Source organism: Asterias amurensis, chromosome 7, assembly GCF_032118995.1.
Source record: "Asterias amurensis chromosome 7, ASM3211899v1".
Lineage (NCBI taxonomy): Eukaryota > Metazoa > Echinodermata > Asteroidea > Forcipulatida > Asteriidae > Asterias > Asterias amurensis.
Window position 1 is genome coordinate 18,797,675 of NC_092654.1, and position 23,307 is coordinate 18,820,981.

The 23,307-nt window shown below is 39.2% G+C and overlaps 1 protein-coding gene across 5 annotated transcripts in view; it reads right to left on the reverse strand.

Annotated features, from left to right (window-relative positions):
- Positions 1–23,307, reverse strand: part of LOC139939592 (uncharacterized) — a 70,447-nt gene that overhangs the window by 2,098 nt on the left and 45,042 nt on the right. For 4 of the 5 annotated variants that reach the window (XM_071935609.1, XM_071935605.1, XM_071935607.1 and 1 more), the window contains 15 exons: positions 22,244–22,315; positions 18,230–18,358; positions 16,332–16,512; positions 15,662–15,813; positions 14,568–14,735; positions 12,012–12,206; positions 10,869–10,935; positions 8,786–8,968; positions 6,970–7,155; positions 6,110–6,251; positions 5,264–5,361; positions 4,789–4,916; positions 3,641–3,797; positions 3,329–3,397; positions 7–2,109 (listed from right to left, as the gene is read on the reverse strand). In XM_071935609.1, the coding sequence (XP_071791710.1) occupies positions 7–2,109; positions 3,329–3,397; positions 3,641–3,797; positions 4,789–4,916; positions 5,264–5,361; positions 6,110–6,251; positions 6,970–7,155; positions 8,786–8,968; positions 10,869–10,935; positions 12,012–12,206; positions 14,568–14,735; positions 15,662–15,813; positions 16,332–16,512; positions 18,230–18,358; positions 22,244–22,315 (4,030 nt within the window). The remainder of the gene's footprint in view (positions 1–6; positions 2,110–3,328; positions 3,398–3,640; positions 3,798–4,788; positions 4,917–5,263; positions 5,362–6,109; positions 6,252–6,969; positions 7,156–8,785; positions 8,969–10,868; positions 10,936–12,011; positions 12,207–14,567; positions 14,736–15,661; positions 15,814–16,331; positions 16,513–18,229; positions 18,359–22,243; positions 22,316–23,307) is intronic. The other variant, XM_071935606.1, reaches the window with a different exon arrangement.

Consider the following 23,307-nt stretch of genomic DNA (forward strand, 5'->3'; position numbering starts at 1 on the left):
ACTAACCTTGTTGGGTCCACGCACTAGTCATGCTATGTTTGTTGTCGACATCGGTAGTTGGCACTGTGTTAATAACGAGACTTCCCGCGTTGTCCAGAACCTCTTCGTGGTGACCAGATGACGGTGTGGTTTCTTCATCCATGTGGTGGGACTTCTTCTTGGGTTTGGGGAGCACCTTGGGGGAGGGCTTGGAGCTCTTGGAGGTTACAGTGCTGTTTGAAGACACGGACGAGGAGGTGGACTTCATCGTACTTGTCCTAGCATCATCTTCATCCTGCTCAAAGATGTCGCTGCTAGGCTCCGTCGACATAGTGCTGAAGCTAGACATGGTTGACATGGAAGACATGGAGGAGACAACACTAGCCGTGTCGAAGGACCTCTCTCTACGATGGAGAGACTGATCATGGTCACCCAGAGGGGAATCGGGATCGGCAAGTCCGTTGGATTGGTGGGCGTTAAAGTTCAAGAAAGCTGCAGGGGGAGGAGGGAGGGAAGTATCTTCACCAGCGTTCTCCTTGACTGGGGACAACGGATGCTTGTGATGGTCTGGCTTTGGGATTTTATCCAACTTGGGAGTGAGATGAGAAGGCCCCATCTCAGGTCCACTGTCTGTATTCTCACGAGGAGAATGAGAAGCAGGACTGGTTGACTTGTGGACTTCACCCCGAGGCACAATTTTGATCACATTCTTGTGGCCGCCAAATGAAGTTGCTGGCTCCTTTGCTGGGGGTTTACTGGCCAAGCGGGCCTTCATTGTAGCAGCCGCCTGAGCTATGTCAGTCTCCTTGATGCCTGGTGCTGTTGGAGCATCTTTGCTTGGCGTTGTGTCAGCGGTCTTACAACTTCCTTCAGAACTTGTTGACTGGGAATCACTATCATCAGCAATTTGCTTTTCAATTGTTGATCGACGTTTGGCAATTGCAGTCAACAAGGCTTGATTTGCAGAGCTGCCCTTTGCCGAATCAGATTGTCTGTATTTCCTTATTTTGTTTTCAATGCTCTCATTTGGGTCTTTGTTGGAATCCAGATGTGCTTTCCGTCTGGCGATTGCTTCATTAAGAGCCATCTGTGGTGAACCCTGGGAAACAGTCGTCTCTGCATTTTGGTTCCTGTTTTGATTTCCTCCCTGCAGACTCTGATCCCGAGCTGCTAAGGCAAGCTGCAGAGGCGTCTTTGGTTCTATACTATCTAAACTGTCAACACTGTTGGCTCTTCGCAAGCGCTCTCTCTTTGCAGCGGCTGCCGCGATGGCGTTAGCGAATTCAGAGCCACTAGATTCAGGTGAAGGGGATGCAGGGATCTCTGCATAACTTGAAACAGCGAGAGAGGCAGGTCGTGGCTTTTCAGAGGTGCTCATTTGTGCAAGGTTTCCTTCGCTGATTGAGGACTCTCTCTTCGGAATGGGAGGAGGGGGCTTGTTTGGACGCTTCTGGCCCATGCTCATTCTTCTTGGGCCAAGTGGTGATTCTGGGCTTGCAGTGAGTGGCTTATCAGTGTAGAGGTCATACAGGGATTGGGATCGAGACTGGAGCTTTGGGTTTGTAGGAGCTGGGTAGCTGGGAGCAGGAGGTATGGGGGCCGGGTAGTTTGGCGCTGGAGGCACCTGGGACATGATGGGTTCCATGGGAGACACACTATCGGTTGGAGTTACTTTCGTGTGAACTCCGCTATCATTAGACACCGTCGTTGTGTAGGAGTACGACGACGCTGGTGAGGAACGCAATGATGAAACGGCAGAATCAGAGCTGGCAGAGTTCCTTCGAATCTGCTGGTCATCATCATCAAACTGCGTCTGCGTTTCCATAGCAATTGTTTCTGTTGGTGCGATGGCAATGGCGGCATGTTTTGAAGATGACATCCTTGCGATCGTGTTGAATCTATAGGCCGAGGGAGCCAGAGGAATGCTTGGTTTCTTCAGACTACTTCTTGCCTCTGGCTGTTGGTCATTGGTGGCAGAGGTTGGATCACTGCCTTGTCTCTTAAAGACTTGACTGAGGTGCTCGGGGCTGAACTTCTGTGAGACAGGGCGCTTACGGATTGAGGCAAATGTGGCTTCAGTCTGATCCTCTGGAGTCTTCTCGGCTACTGCAATTGCTTCGTCTAACTCCGCTGTAATTTGAAAAGAATAGGGGAAAAAAAACTTATCAGACAAATCCCCTGGAATTAAACCCCCAAAATGCTTACCCTAAAACCTCACCCTTTTCCGCAGAAAACTATTACAGGTATAGTTTTAACACAAATCTACCTTTACTAATCACTCTAGACAGTTAAAATTATTCTTAAAATACAGCACTAAGTAAGCCAACAAGGATATACTAGGTAGTATGCATACATACTTTCTATTTGAAGTATTCCAGCAAATGCATATGTTGACCGCTAGAATATTCCATTGGAACTTTCAATTTGCTAATGTGCGTATTCACTCATGTATATTTGCCCCCTCAACCAGCACAACGATGCGGTCGACTGGATTGTTTTGGCGGTCTAATGGATTACGGGTGATTGCAAATGGGAACGTCTGTGCCAGACTTTTGAGATGCTCTCTAAATAAATACTAATGGGAGACTTTGGAAGGCTAGGTGGCAACAGACTTACCGGGTAAAAATTCATCGTTTATGTGTATTTCTAAGAACAATGGATTTACCTGGTACGTCTACCACTACCTAGAGTCACCAAAAGATCCCATTTGAGTTTCTACAAACTATGACATGTTATGAGGACATGACTTGTGTATCAAGAACAACATGTCTTCCAGAAATTATTAGCTGAACGAGGACACAAACTGTGCAGTGCAGAGATGGAAAATGAAAATGAAATGAAATAAAACACATGGACTGGAGTAAAAGATGGACCTTGAGTGGAGGGTATTAAAGACACTGGACACTATTGGTGATTGTCAAAGACCAGTCTTCTCACTTGGTGTATCTCAACGTATGCATAAAAAAAAAAATGTGACAATTTTGACTCAATTTGTCATCAGAGTTGTAAGAGAATAATGAAAGAAAAAACACTCTTGTTGCACAAATTTGTGTGCTTTTAGTTGCCTTAAAAAGGCTTCAGGCCTGAAGTATAATATTTAAAAAATATTTAAAATATTTCCTCTGTTTCAAAAACCACATTACTTCAGAGGGAGCCGTTTCTCACAACGTTTTATACTATCAACAGCTCTCCATTGCTCGTTACCAAGTCAGTTTTTTATGCTAACATTTACTTTGAGTAACTGCCAATAGTGTCCAGTGCCTTTTAAACAGGAACCGAGGTCAACTACAGGGTTGGAATGAGGGGTTTGGTAGTAAGGGGGTTAAGATAAGAAAAGAGGGGTGCTTACAGAGTGCCATCAGCTCCTGCTGAGCCCTCTCACCTTTTGCTTTTGTTAAAGATGGCTGAGCTGGAGGCGCTGGAAACAAAAAGGGCAAAACTTTGGTTATAATAATAATCATAGTTTATTAATTTATATAGCGCAAATTCCAATATTTTTTTTATTCGAATGCACTGAACAATAAAATAATAATAACAAATATAAGAAAATACAAATAAAAGTAACTGTCATAAAAAATACAACTTAACAGTTATCCCAAATCAAGTACCAACTAGTAGGATTGTACATTTTTATCATTCTTCTCAATTCCGTATTACTCACGTTTCTTTCGTAGCGATCCTTTCTTGGCCTCGTTCAGCCAGACCAGCGCTTTAGAGTCTGGTAACGTGATGACCTTCATGACGATGGTATCAGGGGAGTTAACCACCAGACTAACAACATACTGATGGGGAGAGGCTGTCACGTCTTGACCGTTGATCTAAAGGAATAGAATAATAGAATAATAATAATACTTTGTTCTTAAATAGCACACGTATCCTAGTAGCTAGATCAAGGTACTCCTCAACATTACTATTCCTATCCCTGTAATAATATATATTTGGTTTGCGGTAAACACCAAGTGTGTATCTTCTTGCTGGGTAGATAATGTTCTTTTGAGAATGTGTCTTACTTTATTCTGAAAATTCGACTCCGCGGTAGTAGAATATAAAGTAAGACACGCTCTCAAAAGCACATTATCTACCCTTCATGTAGATACACACATGGTGTTACCGCAAACCAAATATGAATGCCTCACCATGCAATGCCTCAAGCCCCATATATCCCTGTACACTTATATCATCCCTTAAACTATCTCAGCTCCCTAGAGGGAGCATACAACCCCAAGCTGATTAAATTGGTGCTCAGGGAGTTCTGGGGTCGATTTCACAAAGAGTTATGACTAGTCCTAACTTAGGACTAGTCCTAGGAGATATACAAATTGCATTGATAGTCCTAAGTTAGGACGAGTAACTGGTCCTAACTCGAGATAAGACTAGTCCTAACTCTTTGTGAAATCCACCCCAGCCAACACAACACTGTCTCAGCCATTTCAGGTTTCCATTTAATTATGGCTAAATGCCTTGTTCAAGGACGCAAGTGTCATGATCGGGGATCAAACCCTCACACCGATAATTCAGCTATTAAAACTTGAGTCCGATGCAGTACACCACTCGGACAAGACTTGCAACAAGTAGAAAACCATGAGTTAATGTTTCAATCGGGTGGGATTCGAACTCATGACCTTTGCATTGCTAGAGCAGAGGTCTTACCATTAGACCAGTGAGCTAGCCTGTATTAAAAATGATCAAATGTGCATTACAAAATTATACTACTTAAAAACAATTTTTTTTAATTTTTAAAAGGTAGCAAACAAGCATAATATACAAAAATTGAAAAACACCAGCTCATAAATAAGGAATTTGTTTTACCTCCAGGACAAAGTCTCCTCTCTTGAGGTTAGCTTTCTCTGCTGGGCTTCCCTTATCAACATGTTCCAGGTACTGTAAGGCTGGGAACCCTTTACTGGGCTTGAAGGCTGACGTGGCACCCTGGGGACCTGATGACAACCAAACACACAAATACATATTTAACACCATGAGAAGATTTAGATGGATCAGGGCTTATTTTACAAAGAGCTAAGACTGATTCAACTACTAATCCCCCTTAATTACTTAGCAAAGTGTGATGTCACATTACAAATCACTATGGTGATACTGGTAAGTCATCTATGTGAGATGGTATTTTGGCTGGTAACTTTATTCTGGTAAGCATACATTTTGTGCTTAGCTACTTTTTTTCTCAAGCAGCTTCTTAAAAACGGCCATACTAGTTGAGTTTACTAATAAGTGACGGTTTGCATTCCAGTAGAAAGGTTCCAAGATTAGGAACTGGTGCTGAGCTTACTTTTAGCTCCTCGTAAGATGAAGCCAAAACCTTTCTTCTTTCTCTCCACGAATACAACTCTTGGCTCCGGTTCCTCTTTCTCCTTCTTGGCAGACATGCTGGGAAAAAAAGAAATAAAAAAACACATCATAAACTTAGGTTTCATTCTGCATAAACATCTACATACACACAAATCTCAGTCATTCAACTTGTTTGTATTTATTCTGAATGTTTGTGAAGCCAAGGACTCTCAAAAAAGCAAACTTAATTACAGTACTATTCAAAAACTATTCCAGGGAAAAACCCTTTTTAGTCAAGTAGGGACTTAAAACCCAATCCAGGTAGTGCACACGACAGGATTCCAACTGGGGTCCTAGAGGTGGAAGGCGAGGAAAGATACCACAATGCGAACCCAACATACGCCAACCTGGCAATCACCAACCCGGCAATCGCCAACCTGACCATCATTGTGGGGTCATATTGATCTTTTTCCAATCCAATACAATGTGAACCCAAACGAAACAGGAAGGAGAAAGTAGTCTAATCCCCATTTGATACCTCGTAGTATTTATTTTTATTTTTATTTATTTTTTTTATGCACGTCGCCAGACACACAAGGCCTAAAGGCCACTTCAAGGTGTGGGCTGCACTTTTTTATCTTTTTTTCAGAGGCCATTGCCACCTACTCCTAGGGCTGAAACAGGGTTGCCCCTTTTTACAGTACATACAGATGTAGGGTTGGGTATCATCAGTCTGAAGCCTTGCCGGTAGAGCAGAAAGCACTACCTAATATTCCAAGTTAGTATTACCGTTGAAGACAGGCAATGTGACGCCTACAACATCGGCAAACAGAAGATAACAACATACCTTTCCGGATAGTTGGCTTTTCTTTCTCTCATGGTCTGTGCTTTCTCTTTACCGGTCACCTCATGCACACAGTAGGATGGAAACCATCCCTTGATGTGGCCTACTTCACCTTCCCAGAAGTTAAATTCACCGATGCTCATTACTAGTGGATCAAAAAAAGGTATGAAAGACATTTAGTGAAGGGAAGGCACAATTGTGTATGGTGGTACAACTGTGCACAGAACTTACTGTGTACATAAAAGCAACTGTGGGTTTGTATCCACATTCAAACCGGGGACCTATAACAAAAGGGACATTGGGTCCACGGTTGCTATCACAAAGGAACACAATGGGGTCCACGGTTGCTATGACAAAGAGTTGAATTTGTACATGCATTCCCCACATGACATCATATTGCAGGCTGGCATAGTTTATCTATCATTCAAAACCTCAGTGGATGATATTGAGTGATCAGACAGTAAGAAGGTTGACTGTGCACCTTGTAGATACATTCACTACATGTGTTGTGTAACACATGTAAAAGAACCCAGTGCACTTATCAAAAAGAGAAGGGGTACGCCCCGGTGTTCCTGGTTGTGGTTGCTGTACGTGCCCTAGCACCTTGTAAACCCTTGGTAGATAAGTGCGCTATATAAGACTTTAATTTTATATTACATGATATCAAATGCCACCAGGGGCGCGTTTGCACCTTCTCCTGGAGCTGAAACAGGGTTACCCCCTTCACAGTTCTTAAGATGTAGGCATTGGTGTCTTCCACTAGGAGCCTGGCTAGTTGAGCAGAATCTCAACAAACAAATTATGGTCAAGTACCTTGCTCAAAACAAGTGTTCATAATATATCATGTAGAAACACTGACTGACCTTTGACATAGTCTCCCTTACGCAATGTCAACTCCCCGTATTCCTGAGCCGAGTAGTCTTTGACAGCAACGTACAGCTTGCCTTGTTTTGCATCTTGAATCTTCCGATGTACCATCCGGGCCGTCGTTCCGACCTGCCCTATTGAGCCGACCGAACCGGTTCTTATCGGTGTAGTGGGAGAATCAACTGGAGGAAAAAAAAGGTCTTCCAATTAAGTTTTGTTTTGACTGGAAAGTTTACAGCAGAGGGAATTGAACCAGAAAGCTCTAGATAGATGCTTTTCCCCACTGTACCAGAGCTGCCAACATTTGCATCTTGCAATCAGGGAGATTTTGTACATCAATTTGGGAGATATATATTTGGTTTGCTGTAATATGTGTGTCTACTGGCCATGCAGATTTTTCTTTAGAGAACTGTCTTGCTATACTCTACTACCGCAGAGTAGAGGGAAATTGTCAGGAAGATATTTGAAATTAAATTCAAAATAATGGAGACAATGTTCCTATAATCAGGAAGATTGTCAAATTTGCTCATCAGAACAAGGGGAGATTGAGGGGTTTTTTTTCCAGGAAACTTTCTGAAGAATCAAGGATAATTGGCAGCTCTGCTGTACTCACCAAAAAACCAAAACAAGGCTTAAATATTAAACCAGTCCAAGTTTGTGTTGTGTTTTGTTTCATCAACAGTGGGGATAACACTAAAGACCTTCAGATTTCCATCTGGGTCATCTATTAATACTTCGAATGGCCACCCAGCCATATGGAGAATTGTTTTAAAAATTTGCCCAGCACCTTCCGTTGTAGAACACTTCATCAACACTTGACACTGAACCAAAAAATTGAATGACTGTGAAGCCCGGTTCAAACTTCCTGTGAATGCCTCGTGCGAAGCCAATTCGACTTCTTCACAGCTTCGTTTTTGTTGCAAATGCGTTGAACGTAACTATTTTGAATTGATTGTTGCGAATTTGTAACTTAAATATTTGCATAGCATTTGCAGGATGTGTGAACTGGGCTTAACTCATCTTATATCCATCTGAGGAAAAAAAATTAATAAATAATGAGCCAGAAAAAGGATGTTCTCAAGATTTGAATACAAAAGGTTAGCAAGTTACAACAGAACATTTCCTATATATATTTCCTATATAGAACATTTCCTAATGACCATAAATATTTATTTAACACTTTCAGTGCCAAGATCTTACATCTACATGTTTGATCTATTTTATTCCCTTTTTGCCATTATTGTACACGCCTGATCTATTTTATGTACACAAAAGTATCACCAATCGTACATTTATGACCCATAAAATAAAAGTTCACACGAAAGGGCAACCAAAGTAACACCAATCAGCAAGATACATTCCATTTATGAGAAACATAAAAAAAAAATTGTTTTGAACACAATTTTAAAAAAAGCTGGCCACTTTCGGTTCAAATGAAAATAAAAGAAATGAAAAAAAAAAAAAAAAACGGGCATTGAAAGAGTTAATAAATGAGGGCAATCAAAATAAGGGCTAAGGGCTAAGAGAAGTTTGCTGTAACACCATGAAAATTTTCTTTTGAGTAGTTCTGGTTCTGAAAAGATCCGGTGGTTAACAACTCAACATTTTGATCAGTATGCTCTGACCCAGTGATCGTCTTAAGAAGAAAGGTATACTGATCGAAATGTTGAGTTGTTTAACCACCCGTTCTTTTCAGAACCATGAAGTTACTCCAAATAGATATTCAGATAGTGTTACCACAAACTCCTCTTACTTATACTTCCAACATGCAAAGTTTCAAATCCTAAAAAATAAGAGCTGACAATTGGCTACCTTCTGATAAATTCTCCTCCTCTGGGAAGCCCGATGACGATGACGAAGCGATAGACATTCTGGTCCCCGCGATGCAACCCACAGAGTTACCGGCAAGAAAGGGCTCGCTCGTCGCTCGGTTCAAATTCCCAGCCATTGATGTTTTTCGTCGATTATTGTATGACGGCAACTCTTGTTGTCGAACTGTTGGATATTAATTGTTGTTTTTTAAAGACATTTAAAAACCACGAGCTGACAATCTTATAGGATGCACTCTTTGTGACACAATAGAAGGGCCTCAGACGAAGCAATTTACATGCAACCAGTTCCAGGCAATCTCCAACACGAAAAGGCATTCACATTTTAATTGTCACTTATTTTGCTTGTTGATTGTAAAGACATCGTTTCCAAGGGTTACCCGTGTGCTACCTAAGTGGTCCCTGTAGTAGCATGCACTGCAGTTGGTTGCCTCCAAGTTGCCAGCAAAAGTTGCTTCGGCTGACAAGACCCTCTAAAGGCCTAACATGCTACATAAACACTTTATCAATTCTCACAGTATCTCGTTAAGAGTTCACAACTCTTACATTTTCATGAGAGTTCCAGGAACTGTTGCAAAACTAATTGATAAGCCAATACTAATACTAAATGAATGTCCGTCGGGAGCATTATTTCAGTGTTCAACTGTTATCAATTCCAGTTACTATATGACGTCGTTCGTTACCCATGCAGTGAATGAGATGAGGGGAAACAGGAAACACCTGTGATTCATGACCTAGTTGGTTTTTGTTACTTCATTTTTGTTTTGTGGTTAGTGTTCATGACAAACTGGAGGATACAAACATCCACAACCTGTTCCTGTTTATTTGCTATGAATGTATACGCTTTATTACTGAAATACTTTTTATATTAAAACAAGCCGCAAATCAGTGTCTAGAGTAACACAATTTAAAGTGCTTTAAAAACTTTCATGTTTAAACATTCAAACAAATATTTAATTCAAAGAGTTGCCTGCTACTAAAATAACAATCTCATAAATATAAAAAAAACATTAAGCATGAACACTAACTTAAATAGGTTTAAAGGGGTTGGGGGGGGGGAACTGTTCAAGAATGATTGATGAATCCAGTCAACCAATACTTCATAATGTTCCAAAATGTTCGTCTGATTGAAATTGCACAGGATGGGTTCATGTTGTTGCTCATAGTTCAATGAAACAAAAGGAAGGAATTTGCTCTGATTTGTTTATCCAATACCTGTAATGTACAAATAGGAAAAGGATTTCCCATATAGGTAAGCCAGGTTGTTGTCCTTTAGTTGGCAAGGAGTTTTTGATTACGGCATAAATATATTCATCAAACAGTTTTGTATACATGAGGTGTTTGCTTTTATTCAAAATGACAACCATCATCTATTGGCATTTCAGTGAAGAACTAGATCACTAACCACAGTAATTAATAATAATAATAATACCGAAGTCTTATATTCGTGCACTTGCACGTATCTACCAAACAAGGTACTCCAGGCGCTGAGTATATACAAACTTTCAGAAAAATAGGTTATTGGAGTGATGAATTTTGAGACCCAATTATTTATGCAAGTACAGTGACTATCTCTGTTCCCATACAATGAATGATGACTTTTTGATAAACGAAGCCTCATTCAAGTGTAGACAATTTACAATGTACTTTCTTATCAGGGAACATTTGATGACGAACCAAAGATATTGGGAAGGCAATTTGTAAGACTGCCATTTCACATAGCATTGTCGGGTGTTTGGGATATGTGCAGCCCGTGCAAACTCTACAGTGGGCCGATATAACAGTACAAAGCATCTTCCAAAATCAATCAAATGATATGAATGATTTTAAAACCACTTTGTTTAATCTCGCCTATATGTAACTGGTATACTTGTCTTATTTTCCTTGCTGTGTGTGGTTCCCCCTCCTGTGCGCCTTGAGCACCTCATTTTGGTGGATTTTGGCGCCCTATAAATATTCTTTATTATTATTATTATTATTATTATTATTATTATTATTATTTAAAAGATTGAGGCAGGTTTGACATTAACCCTCCTTCTACAATTTTTGATTTTTATTTTACTCACCAACATTCTCGTCTGAGTAGTTTCGGATCACTTCTCCGATGGGAAAGTTGTTGGCCACGATGGCGACCTGATAAATAAATCAAACAGAGGGTTACAGAATCAATTTTTGTAACAAAATTGTGCCGCTGCACAATTGTATCTCAGATTTATTATTTATTATGGAGGCACCTGACATCATTTTACATTAGTAATCACAAAATTTAAATTTATAGTTCAAATTGATTTTTTTTTTCTAACTAAAAAAAACAATAAGTTTTCTTTGTGATAGCGCCCTGAGCACTTTGGTGGATATGTGTGCTTTATAAAGCTTTGTTACTATGTTACTGTTACTATTACTATCAAAAGCTGCTGTAGGCTTTTCATGAAAAGATTGTACTTCAATTAACTTCAAGAGTGATAACCAAATGAATGCATTCTCTTTAACAAGGAAATTATGTTTATGCCTGAACAAACAAGCGCCTGGTAAACAGGCTATATCGGTAATGGTTTTGAGGACACTAAAAGTATAGAATAACACGTAGCAGGAAGTATGTCACTCAAAAAACTGTATAAATATGAATCACCCCTATGTGACCCTTGATAAAAAAAAATGTAACAACCTTTTGAAATAAAATGTTCAGGTGCTAGTTTTACTGTACACATACTTATAAAAGGATTAAAACAATTGAATGGTAAAAAGAAGAAAAAGATGTACTCTGCCTTTAAAGGCAGTGGACACTATTGGTAATTACTCAAAATAATTATTAGCCAAAAAACTTTCTTGGTGACCAGTAGTGGGAGAGGTTGATGGTGTAAAACATTGTGAGAAACGGCCCCCTCTGAAGTGCCATAGTTTTTGAGGAAGAAGTAATTTTCCACAAATTTGATTTCGAGACCTCAGATTTAGAACTTGAGGTCTCGAAATCAACCATCTAAACGCACGCAACTTCGTGTGACAATGGTGTTTCTTTTAATTATTATCTCACAACTTTGATGACCGATTGAGCTCAAATTTTCACAGGTTTGTTATTTTATGCATATGTTGAGATACACCAACTGTGAAGGCTAATCTTTGACAATCACCAATAGTGACCACTGCCTTTAAGAATGTATCCTCCCCATGGAAAAGTAATACCCTTAAACATGTAAGCTAGAATAACATACCTGGAATGCTGTTTGGCTGGATTTATTCTTCAAGGATCTATCGGCCCCCCGGAAAAGTAACATCCTCGCTGCTGATTCTTCTTTGTATATTGCACACACGTGTAGAGGGGTGTTGCCCGCCTCATTCTGACTGTCAATGTCAGCTCCGTAGTAAATCAAGAGCTGTAGATGTTGGATCCTACCATGACGACATGCCTGGAAGAAAGACAAAAGTCACAATTTTTATACAAAACATTTATAATCCTTAAAGGGTCTGTGTACCTTTTGTATGACACAAAACACAAACGACAAATTAACTTTAAACTTACGCGATTTTAAGATAATGATAGTACACGTAGAAAGCTTTCCTTAAAATATTACTTACTGAGGTGCTGTACTTTTTGATTTCACAAAATTAATTTTTGTTTCAGTGAGAAGAAAATGATTTTAGCATGTACAACGAATTTACACAACTCTCCTGAAAACATTGCTCTGTGATTTTCACTTTTTTTTTTTTTTAAAGCTGAAACTTCTACAGGAAAATTATATTACATACATCTTCATTCAACGTGAGTAGGGATTCATGTCATGCCCAAAACTGGATCTACAAAAGGTATCAAAACCCTTTAACGTCTTTGTGGGTATTTCATGGATAACTTGCTGCACCAATCAAACAACTAAAAATTTACAACATTGAGCTGTTTGATATGCAGGTTAATCTGACCACAACAACTGAAAATATTTAATTCAATTCAAAGCAATTACGCTTATTTCCACATTATCATCGAGAAGAACCAAAAAGTACAGTAAACATTTATAAATGTGGAGGCAATTTCCAAAAAGCGAAGCTTGTCAAAATACAGCCTACAAAAGGAAACCGAAACTATAGCTTTTCAAAGCTGAATCAACAAATATTCAGCAAACTTTTCAGAGCATCGACAGAATTAGTTAAAAAGTTAAACTTTAAAATTTAGGGCTTATTGCCCCTCAAAAATGCTATAAGGAATGTCAAAGTCCATTTAGGTCAGAAGGGCGTAGCCACTTTAGCACTCGGGTAAAAACAGGGTTTTCCCCTTTTTTCTTTTACTTGAACTCTTGATGTAATATTGCCACCCCTAGGTCAGCAGACATCATAAACCCAATGGAGGTTTCATATGAAGGCGCCTACTGCAGTGTCTGACACCGTAGGTGGTAAAATTCACCGAAGACAGACATGGTGCGCCTTACAGGGGTGAGAGAGGCATTGCTGACAAAACAGTCGCAAACTTTAAGATCTAAATTTAGGGAAGGTGTGCTGAAAAGATGGCATTTCAATGTAGCCCCTGGAAATATAGATTTGAAGGAAGCTTTTCAATTGATAAATAAAAAAATCTGAAAAGTAAAAAAAATCTGGAAAAAAATAATAATAATAATATTTTTAGATGCCATGTAATCGGAAACAGAACATTTATTTTGTTTGGCCTAGTTACCAGTCTGTCCAGTGCCTTTAATAGATCTGTAGAAACCATGCGTACAAAAGACGCCTGCCACATCAATCAAAACCATGACTAGTTTGTTGTCAGGCAAGATGGTGTATTCATTACAGAGATTTAACTCATCACTGAACAGATAACCACTCTAATTGAATTAAAAACTCAACAACTTGTCATGCGATTATTTTTTTTTTCTACTCCGTTTTTTTTCCTTGTCTCAAATTCACAAGAGATAAATTAGCTGTAATGAGTTATTAATCAGGTTACATGAAGTCTTCAATCACCATGCATCATTAAATAGCAGGAACTCGACTGAACTCATCTTGATATTAAAGCAGGCTTACTGGGGATTATGTGAAGTGGTTTGCCATCGCTACGATAGCAGCAACAAGTGACACACAATGACTATTCTTTTTCCGATTTGTTTAGAACGAGTCCAAGATTTATCTTTCATGTTTTGAAGATTCTTCACTTTTAATGGTTCATAAATCAGGTTCATGATGCTATAATTACAATGGTTTATAAACCAGGTTTTATGACGTTTCAGTTTATAACTTCAAGCTTGATTGTATATTTATTGTATTAAAAAAAAAATATGGTTGTATGGCTTCTGACTGGCACCCCCGAAAAAAGATCTCGACAAAATAGGGACACTGCCAATATAGGGCTAGATAGCTCAGTTGGTAGAGCGCCGGCACGTTAATCCGGTTCAAATCCCACTCTAGTCAATTTTTTGTTCAACCCCAAAAATCATTTCAAAATTTACCCAGTCAGTTTCCCTTGTGGTTTATATTGATACAAAAATATATATAAACATTTCTGCTCTGGCACTTTCTTTAGTTAACATCTTATTGTTTCAAACAGAGGTGAAAAAAACATGTCAAAAATATGCTGAACAATTAATTTACAAACGAAGCACCATACATAGTTCCTGCGAATGGGAAACAAATTGTGACATCACAGGGCTGTTTTCGCTGCAAATGTTTTGCAGGAGTAGAGCACATTTCAACTCTTCCAAATTGTTTGTTGCGAATTTGTGACGTCAAAACTTGTATCGTAATCGCATTTGCAGGAAGTTTGAACCGGGCTTCAGGTGTTAACTTACATGATGAATCTCCTTCCATCCCTGATCGTCACTTATATTCAGATCAGTGCGGTCTTTCAACAGGACTTCAGCAATCATAGGATCCCCGCCCTTCTGGACATTGTAGTACAGTGCGGTCATACCTCTCAAGTCCTTGCTGTTTGGCGATGCGCCGAGACCAAGCAGTAACTGTAACATTTAAAATGGAAATCAGCGATTACAGCAATGTCTTCTAAAGAATGGTCATGAAGGTATTATGATATTCAACAATAGTTGGACTGATATTGTCACTATGTAGAAGGGCTTTGCGATTATTTTTCTAAACGGTTGTGAACTTGTGACTTCCGTTTAACCATTTCTACTGAATCTACCAAAAAATCTTTCATAACAGAAACTGGTTACAAGCCAAAACTTTATAAAGTTTACATTGTTGCAACCGGTGTCACACTCAATAACAAAATTTGCTAAGCAGAATTTTCTGCTTAACAGCTTTATGAAATTGGGCCCAGCCTAATTTATGATATTAGGCCAGTAATACAAACATTTAAAATGCTGACTTTTTCAATAAATGCTACCAAGGTAAAGCGAGAAAACAGTTGGCATCCCCGCCAGTAATGATTGCATACCCTGCTGTCCCAAGTTCCTGTTAGGTCTGAGGTGAAACCCTCAAGGTGAACTATAGAACCCTGGAGGGGGAACCCTCAACATACTGCAGGGAACGATTTCATCCAGCTATTTCGCATAGTGAACAGTTTGTGCTGAAATTATTTTGTGCACACAGAATGCCAATATTGAGTAGCAAATCATTATTTTGGTGTGGAAACTGATACATGTTGTGTAGCATTTTGCTCTGCTACATGTAAACATGTACAAGGGAAATGGATCACTGTACTGCATTTCAAAAACTCGCCAATTAACAATATGGGCAGACAAATATTTCCCCTTGATGATTTGGGCAAATAAAATCGGAAATCAGACTTTAGTGGCATGATTATCATGCCTGTCTTATCCGTTTGGTCACGAACATTAAAACCTCTGAGAGAAAATCAGTTCTTTCTGTGTTTTTTTTTTTCTCCTATTTCCTAACAGGGGCAACTTCAACAAACTAGGCTCACCTCTGTGACTGACTGGTTGCCCTTTTCCACTGCCTTGTGGAGTGCCGTCTTGCCGTCTCGTGACCTGAAGTCAAGATGAGCTCCCCCACTGACCAAGACTTGAATGACGTCGCCACAGTTCTTTAAGGTGGCGGCTATTGTCAACGGAGATTCTGAGATGAGAATGAAAGATTGATTAAATGGTGATTGCCGAAAGTCTTTGGGAATGAACGAGCCTTTGGACACTTAAAAAAAAAATCAACATGAACAGTTTATAAAAACAACTCTCTCTTTCTATGTTGAGTTCCCCTAACCCTTTTAGAGACCATTCATTTCTATATAATCGTCAAAAAATGTTGTTATTGTTCACTTCTTTCGTTTAACTCTGTCAGTAAAAATAATAATACAAAATAACATGAACAGAACAGAAAATATTTAAACATAGTTTTGTTGTTCTTGGTTACATTTTTTGCTTAAGTAGCTCTATGAAACTTGGCCAAGGGCCCAACTTCACCAAGCATGTAAGCACAAAACTGATTAAGCACAGGCAACTATTGCTTATCAAAAACAGACTCCCAGCCAAAACACCATACAGTTACCATTGCTGCGCCTGGTACCCCACTCGTTTCTTGCTTAAATAGAATCTTCTGCTTAACAGATTTATGAAACTGGGCTTAAGTCTCGTCCTTACCTCCAGTACTTTCCTCATGGATGTTGGGATCCATACATTTCCCCGTCATCTTCACGATCTTCTCGATGTTCTTAGTCCTGACTGCCTCAAAGAACATCTTGACATTTGACTTATTGTGGTACTTCTTCACTTCCTTTATGTCCAACTTCATCTGTTTGTAAACTCGCCTCTTGTATTTAAACTGGAATAGAAGGAACAGGAGAGAGAAACGATGTTAATAAACTTCTTTTTCTGGCGTTTTCGAGAACAAAACTTTCTGGATTTTCAGAGTACTGTGAAGCAGGAACCATCTAGTGGCCTCACTTCCATGACATTTGGTGGTTTAAACAGGGGGCAGAAGGTGATGGTCCTATAATCTGCTGTTTGCTCTGTGCTGCACAACAGGTACATGATTGTTTAGATGTTCATAACACTAACTCCAAGTTAATGTTGACATTAAAATGAAAAACTCTTTTCAATTGAGTGCCTATTTTATGCCGAAATGAGACATAAGGGTGTATATTGAAATTTCCAAATTACACATAAATGTCTTTACAAGCATGACTAATAATGAGCAATTCCTTGTGTCCCCTCAAGAAAAAAAAGAGTTGTCACTTGCATTGCAAAATTTTGTTCTTGTTGAATGAGCTGAAAGAGAGACAAAATGGTTGAAGAATAATCAATCTTGTCACGGTACCACCATGCTAACACTTCCATAATTCTTCGGATTGTTTTGTAAGGTTCTTGTATTTTCAGTTTGTTTGGATTGCTGTATATTTTCCTGTTGTAAAATGTTATATTTTTATAAATTTTTTGTTATGCACTTGTGTACATTTTATGGAATGGGCGCAATATAGATGAATAAATTATTTATTTATATTTATTATTCAAATGTTTATATCATTGTTGTTCTATCATTGTAATCCCCGGGGGTTATGGTGGTGTTAAAAAAACAGCCACAATCTGTCAGGTGTTGAAAAGAAAAATGTTCCTGCTTTCCATTAGACTTAATATAATCCACCAAGAGCTACTGAGTCTTCCGTCCAGGTCAGCGTCTTAATCCGTAAAAAAATTATCCACAACATGTTTTCCTTCCAGAGATCCCTTAAAAGCTGGAGTACAGCTGAAATTTTTGTTCCCCGTTAGCTAAGTGGTTTGACAAGTTTAATGTAAATAAATGGAAGTGGAGTAAATTGCATCGGGGGAAATGGCATTGGTGAGGGGGGGGGGGGGCAACAGAGAGAGTTTCTAACTGATGCAGAGTGACAGACTGACACTTGGTATCCTGCTCAATGTTTATGCACATTTTAGTCATTCATGTGGGTTTTGGTGATTATTGAGTTAGACAAAAGGAAATATTATTTAACAAATCTAATCTGAAAGAGTTCTTGGTGTAAAGTTGCAACTGCTGTCAACCAGGGTGACATGTTTGTCATCCTGTACAGTATCTTAACTCTTTCATGCGCCGACCCGATTAAATCCCTTCGGAAAAAAATAATGGTAAAATGAAAAAATAAGATTGCACATCAGTACAGTTTTCAGAAAGGGGGAAATGACTCTTGAGGGTGCTATTGTAACCTGTGTTCTTTAGGAGGTTGCCATTTGCAAAAATCAAGAAACAATATGTCCTTATGGTAAATTTAGCACCAAACATGGAAGGGTTAACTATCTTACATTTCTGGGCAAAAACAAACCGGGTTCTAAGAAGTCATTTAAATAGATTTTGTTGTTTTAAGTCCCTACAAGTCTTAACAGGTGTTTCTTGAAGATTTTTTGGTTAGAGCTTCATACATGCTCTTGCAAAACACATTAATGTACTTTCTATGTACAACTGCATAAACACAATAAAACAATTCTTTTCCGAAGAACTTTATGAACACGGCGATACTAATTTTTCAAAAAAAAATATGAAACTTTACCTCAAGGAACGGCATATTTGCTGGGTCCGTGGGATAATCACTAAAAAGTCGCTCCTCCTCCAAGAATTTACCGGCTTTACCGTGGGAAGGTGGGAGGTAGAATCCGTAATTTAAACCATCAGTTAGTGCCTGCCAATGAAAAAACACACATTAAGTATGAATACCCAATAAATAAAAGCTACCTTGTGCACAAAACTATTCATGTATGTTCCTCGTTCCTGTTTCAGGAGTGAAACATTGACAAGCCTTGAAGCTTAAAAACAAATAACCCAAATCTCAGTTAGGGCATGTTCAGAGGAGGCATTAAATTAGCCCTAAGTCCTTGCACTTGGCTGGACCTCCTTGAATCTTCAAAACTAAATTTGGACACAATGGCCAGTTCAGGCCTCAAATTAACCCATGAAGCACTTGCCGTGGTGCGATGTGCCTTTGCTGTGGTGCCCTCTGAAAGGTTCCGATACAACTTACATTTTCCCCATAGAAGTGCTTCTTACCAGAGAAAAATTGCTTTGCCCCTTCAAGAGCAAACTTCAAGGCCTGCTTCTCGTACTTCAACACTGAATTTTGACACCAAGGCGGACTGCAGATGTACATTTCAAGACGAAGCAAATGTTCACTTGTAAATACGTGACCTCCTGCAAACCAGTGACTGCAATCAACAGCAGAAACAAACACTCTGATGCTCAACAGTTGCCCTTCATCATTGTAGGACGCAGACCGTAGTGCCCTAAACAACAAGGGCAGATGAAAGTTGGCTTCTATATAAGGAGCTCCTCAGACCTAAAACACCACTGTTTTATCTCATCTCTGCTACTATTAATACACAATATCACTGTTATCGGCTACAACTGCCCACGATGGAGACTTTGCCAAAAGTACAGGCCGACGCTTCCACCACCTCCAAAAGAACTTTTAAAATGACAGGCACATAGCAGATCTCTATACTCTAGGTGGAGTTTTCATAAGTGGGAATACTGGCAACACATTCTTAGACTTAAATAATAAGACCCGGCTATAAATAGATCGGGTTCAGATTGCTTAATAACAGGATATTGCTAGGTTGGGAAGCAGCCAGATACATGTCAAAACAAGAGCTTTCTACTGCGATGATCCAACCATTTCATGAAGAAAAACTTCGCTCTTTTTTAAAATAGTGCTTTATACTGAAGAAACGGAGTCATTACTTGTGATTGATGGTCATTTGTGTGAACTAGCGTACGAGCATCTTAAACTGGGGCAAAGCATCAAACAGCTACTTGATGCTATCTGGATATTAACTGTAATTTGTGTAACAACACAGGTTGCAAACAACCCATTTAAAACCGAATGGAAACAAGTTTTGCTATTTAATCATTGATTGCAAACCCCCTGATTTCTTACAAGAAACAAAAAACAATTTGAAGAAAAAAACCTAGACAAAATTAAATAAATGAATAGAACCACATTTAGTTTATACTTTCTTCTTTCGCAAAACTTTCGTGCCTTATGTGTTTTTGTGCCTGCATTTTGCAGAGAAAGGTCTCTTCCAGTCATTGGTCTCTCTCAATATCAAAATATTGATACACCGTTACTGGAAAGACAAAAGCCTCAACAGTTTTCTAAAAAAAGGTTGCTTGTTATAGGCGCCCTAAGGCCAAACTTCACATTCATCCTGTTTAGGCGTGCGAGAAATTAAAGAGAATTTACAAAAGTCGCCTCGGGCAACTGTGAAAAAGTCACAGGGGCAGCCTACTGTAGTGCCATGTAGGGAACGGTTCTAGTGTGTGGTCAATCAAATCAATGAAAGGTGAGAGAAACGGCGCCAAGTCGTGGATATTCCGAGGGTATTCTGGAAAAGTTGGTTGGCAACCTGGGATTGGTATGGTTGTTGCCCTTGTCATCCCCCAAACTTATTATTGCGTACTTCATTTGTTCAACCACAGTTCACATAGGAACATAAGTTCAAACAACGACCATAGTTAATCATAGTTCAACTAACTCTGATCGAACCCGCGTTAGTCAACGATAGTTGGACCAGTCTAGTTGACGATTCGCGACCATCCACTTGAGGCTGGTTGAGGTTGGTCGCATCGTTGGTTACCAATAGCAATTTGCACTTCACAGTGTGCTGCAGGCAGAGAGGACCAGTCATTCTTAAAATAGCTGAAAAGAAGTGAATATGGAATTTTTATGTGTTCACGACATAAAGCTTTTTCACATACGGTCGCTAGAAAACGACTAGAGTCGTTCGCACTTTTGTTTCAGCGCGCATGTGCTTCGTACGTCACGAACTAACCACTAGTCAAGGATTGTACCCTGATCGAACTTGCTCGAGGTGGCTGAAAAATAACAGGGCTAGAATTTTGCACTGGACTACAGGCCCAAGACCAGTGATTTTAGTGTTGGGCCTGTAAACAAATGACTCATCATTAGTATAAGTTACCAGCTTTTAAAACAAACTTTTTACATACAAACTGTGACCGGTATCCTGCTTATTTTTGCTAGGCAGAAAACTGCTAAGCACAATCCTCTACTTTTAAGCAGCTCTTTGAAATTGGGCCCTTGTTGATGTTACAAAATTAATCCCAATAAAAATGTACGTCTCCTGCAAGTATACTTAAATGAAAGTCAACTCCACCAAATGAAAACGAACAGTCTGAAGTCCGCAACATGACAGGTTTAGCACAGCTTCCTACAACCCATCCATTTATATTTAGGTCGTCGATTAACATAGAAAGTTGAGCATTCTAAACTATGTGTGTGAGGAATGAATTTAAGATCTTGGGAATATTCATCTATATGGGAAGAAGAGCCGTTAATTAAATCAGTTCATCCTGGCGCCATTTACTACTAAAGAGATATGGTAGTTATTTTCTGGTTCAATTGCGACTGAACAAGGTTGGGCTTTTATTGTATCAGACAACAGATATTTCCAAGCATTGAACTGAATTTGTTTATTGTTTTATCAGAAACAGACTGCATTTTCAAAACTGCATTTCTAAGAGTACTTTCTGGCGAGTTAAAATTGACCCTTAAGGCCCGGTCAAACAGGCCCCGATAACGAGAACGAAAACGAGAACGATAAAAATGCACTCCCATGATTGGTGGAATTGTTCCACGCAGAATACACCCATGCTTATTCAACCAATCGAGGGCGTGCATTTTTATCGTTCTCGTTTTCGTTATCGGGGCCTGTGTGACCGGGCCTTTAGTCCAAACAAGCTAAACTCACCCTCCGTTGGAACCAAAATTTTAGTCTCAGAGGGTCAATCTGACCCACAAGAGAGGGCTAATATTTGAGCCTCCCGAAATGGTTGAATTTAGCCCTGTGTTTGTTCGGGTAGATGTCTAAGTCCTTGTTACAAATCTTTTGACAATTAAGCAAAATACTTTATTTTGTTTGCATCAATTGAGCAAATTTCAACAACACTCATCGCACCTTAAATTTGAACCCTCACAACAGCCGACTTAAAACAACAAACAGCGAGCAAAAACAAAGTTTCATCTGATGTCCCTCAATCGTCACAACATCAAAACAACTCTAGAGGTGTGAACCTAACACATCCCCGTTGCCATGGTACTGTGTAAACAAACAAAAGACAGTCTTTCCACTTAAGACATTTCCTGAGTATATATCGTGTTTAATACACACACCCAGAGCAGAGAGAAACTATGCAGTAGTAATATTCTCGCGGGCAGAGCTACACATATTATTTAGGTCAACATTGGTCCACACCCTCACCCGGGCGCTGAGCCGAGGAATTTAATCAGCGTGTTGCCGAGCTACATCGGCCAGGCCATAGCAACAAGGACTCCTCGATGTCTTCGATGATGCAAGGAATGATCGCCGAAGATCAAATCGATGCTAATTGGGAGACCACGCCAGTGATGTTCGTAGCAAGCGTTCATAATTTGATGTCTCACACGACTGCCTATGATTGGTTTATTGGATCTATGAAGGACCCAATCGAATAAAGGGATGGCCAAAAATTGATTTATCAAAAATAAAATTACGAAGAAAATTCTTGTACTTACAGAACCGACAGTTTTCAACAACTGCATTTTGGAGTTCCATATCGGCCGATCTCTTCTGAACGATAAATAGCTCTGTAAAAATAAAAGAAAATAGACGACAAAGATAAATTTCATGAAAATTATAATTCAGTTTATCAAATTATCTGTAATACTTTTAAGGGATACATACTGAGAACACTTCACACTTTGTTTATCCCATCAAATGTCTATTTTTTATATAAATTTTACATACTTAAAATTTGACGGCTTTCAAAAATGTAAAGACAAAATCTTGTGAAAATGTTTACTTAAAGCTTTTACATGTAGTACATGTAAACAGTCAATAATTGCTGCCATTGTTCTAGAGAGCTAAAAATAATGACCAAGACCCATTACGCACAATGGGCAAACCACTTACTGAAGATTCTGGTGGTCATTTGATTAAGGTTTTCTGTCACTAATGGCGTCACATTGTCTCCAATCAATTATAGGCTCCGCTGTATTTATGTACACGAGGCCGTTATTTAGAACCTACACCATAGATCTTTGTTATGGCGCGGTTTTGTTTTCCCCGTCACAAATCTAACCTCGTCTCCTTTGTGTTCAGTTTTGTGAGGCTCCATATTCAAATCAGCCTCAACATAATTTTTCACAGATTTCCCTTAGGGCTTTTTGTACATGTATACATTTTGCCAATAACTCATATCTACACGAACTTGGATGATACCTAGAATCAATCTATTAAATGACAGCAGCAATCTATTTACGGAGACAATTGGAGTAAAAAAGCAGTTTCTTATCTCCCTGAGGCCCGGTTCATACTTCCTGTGAATGCAAATGCGTCACAAATTCGCAACGAATAATCCGCATCAATTGAAACTGTGCTGAACTCATGTGAAACAATCGCTGTGAAAACAGCCCTGTGACAGCAAAATTTGTATCGCATTTGCAAGAAGTATTAACCGGGCATTATTCCTCCCATGGATGAGATTGGATGATTGTGAAAAAATCTTTACAAATATCTCCGAGTGTTGCCCCTTATTTAAGACCTTGAACCACTCACACGTTACAATACGTTAATTAAA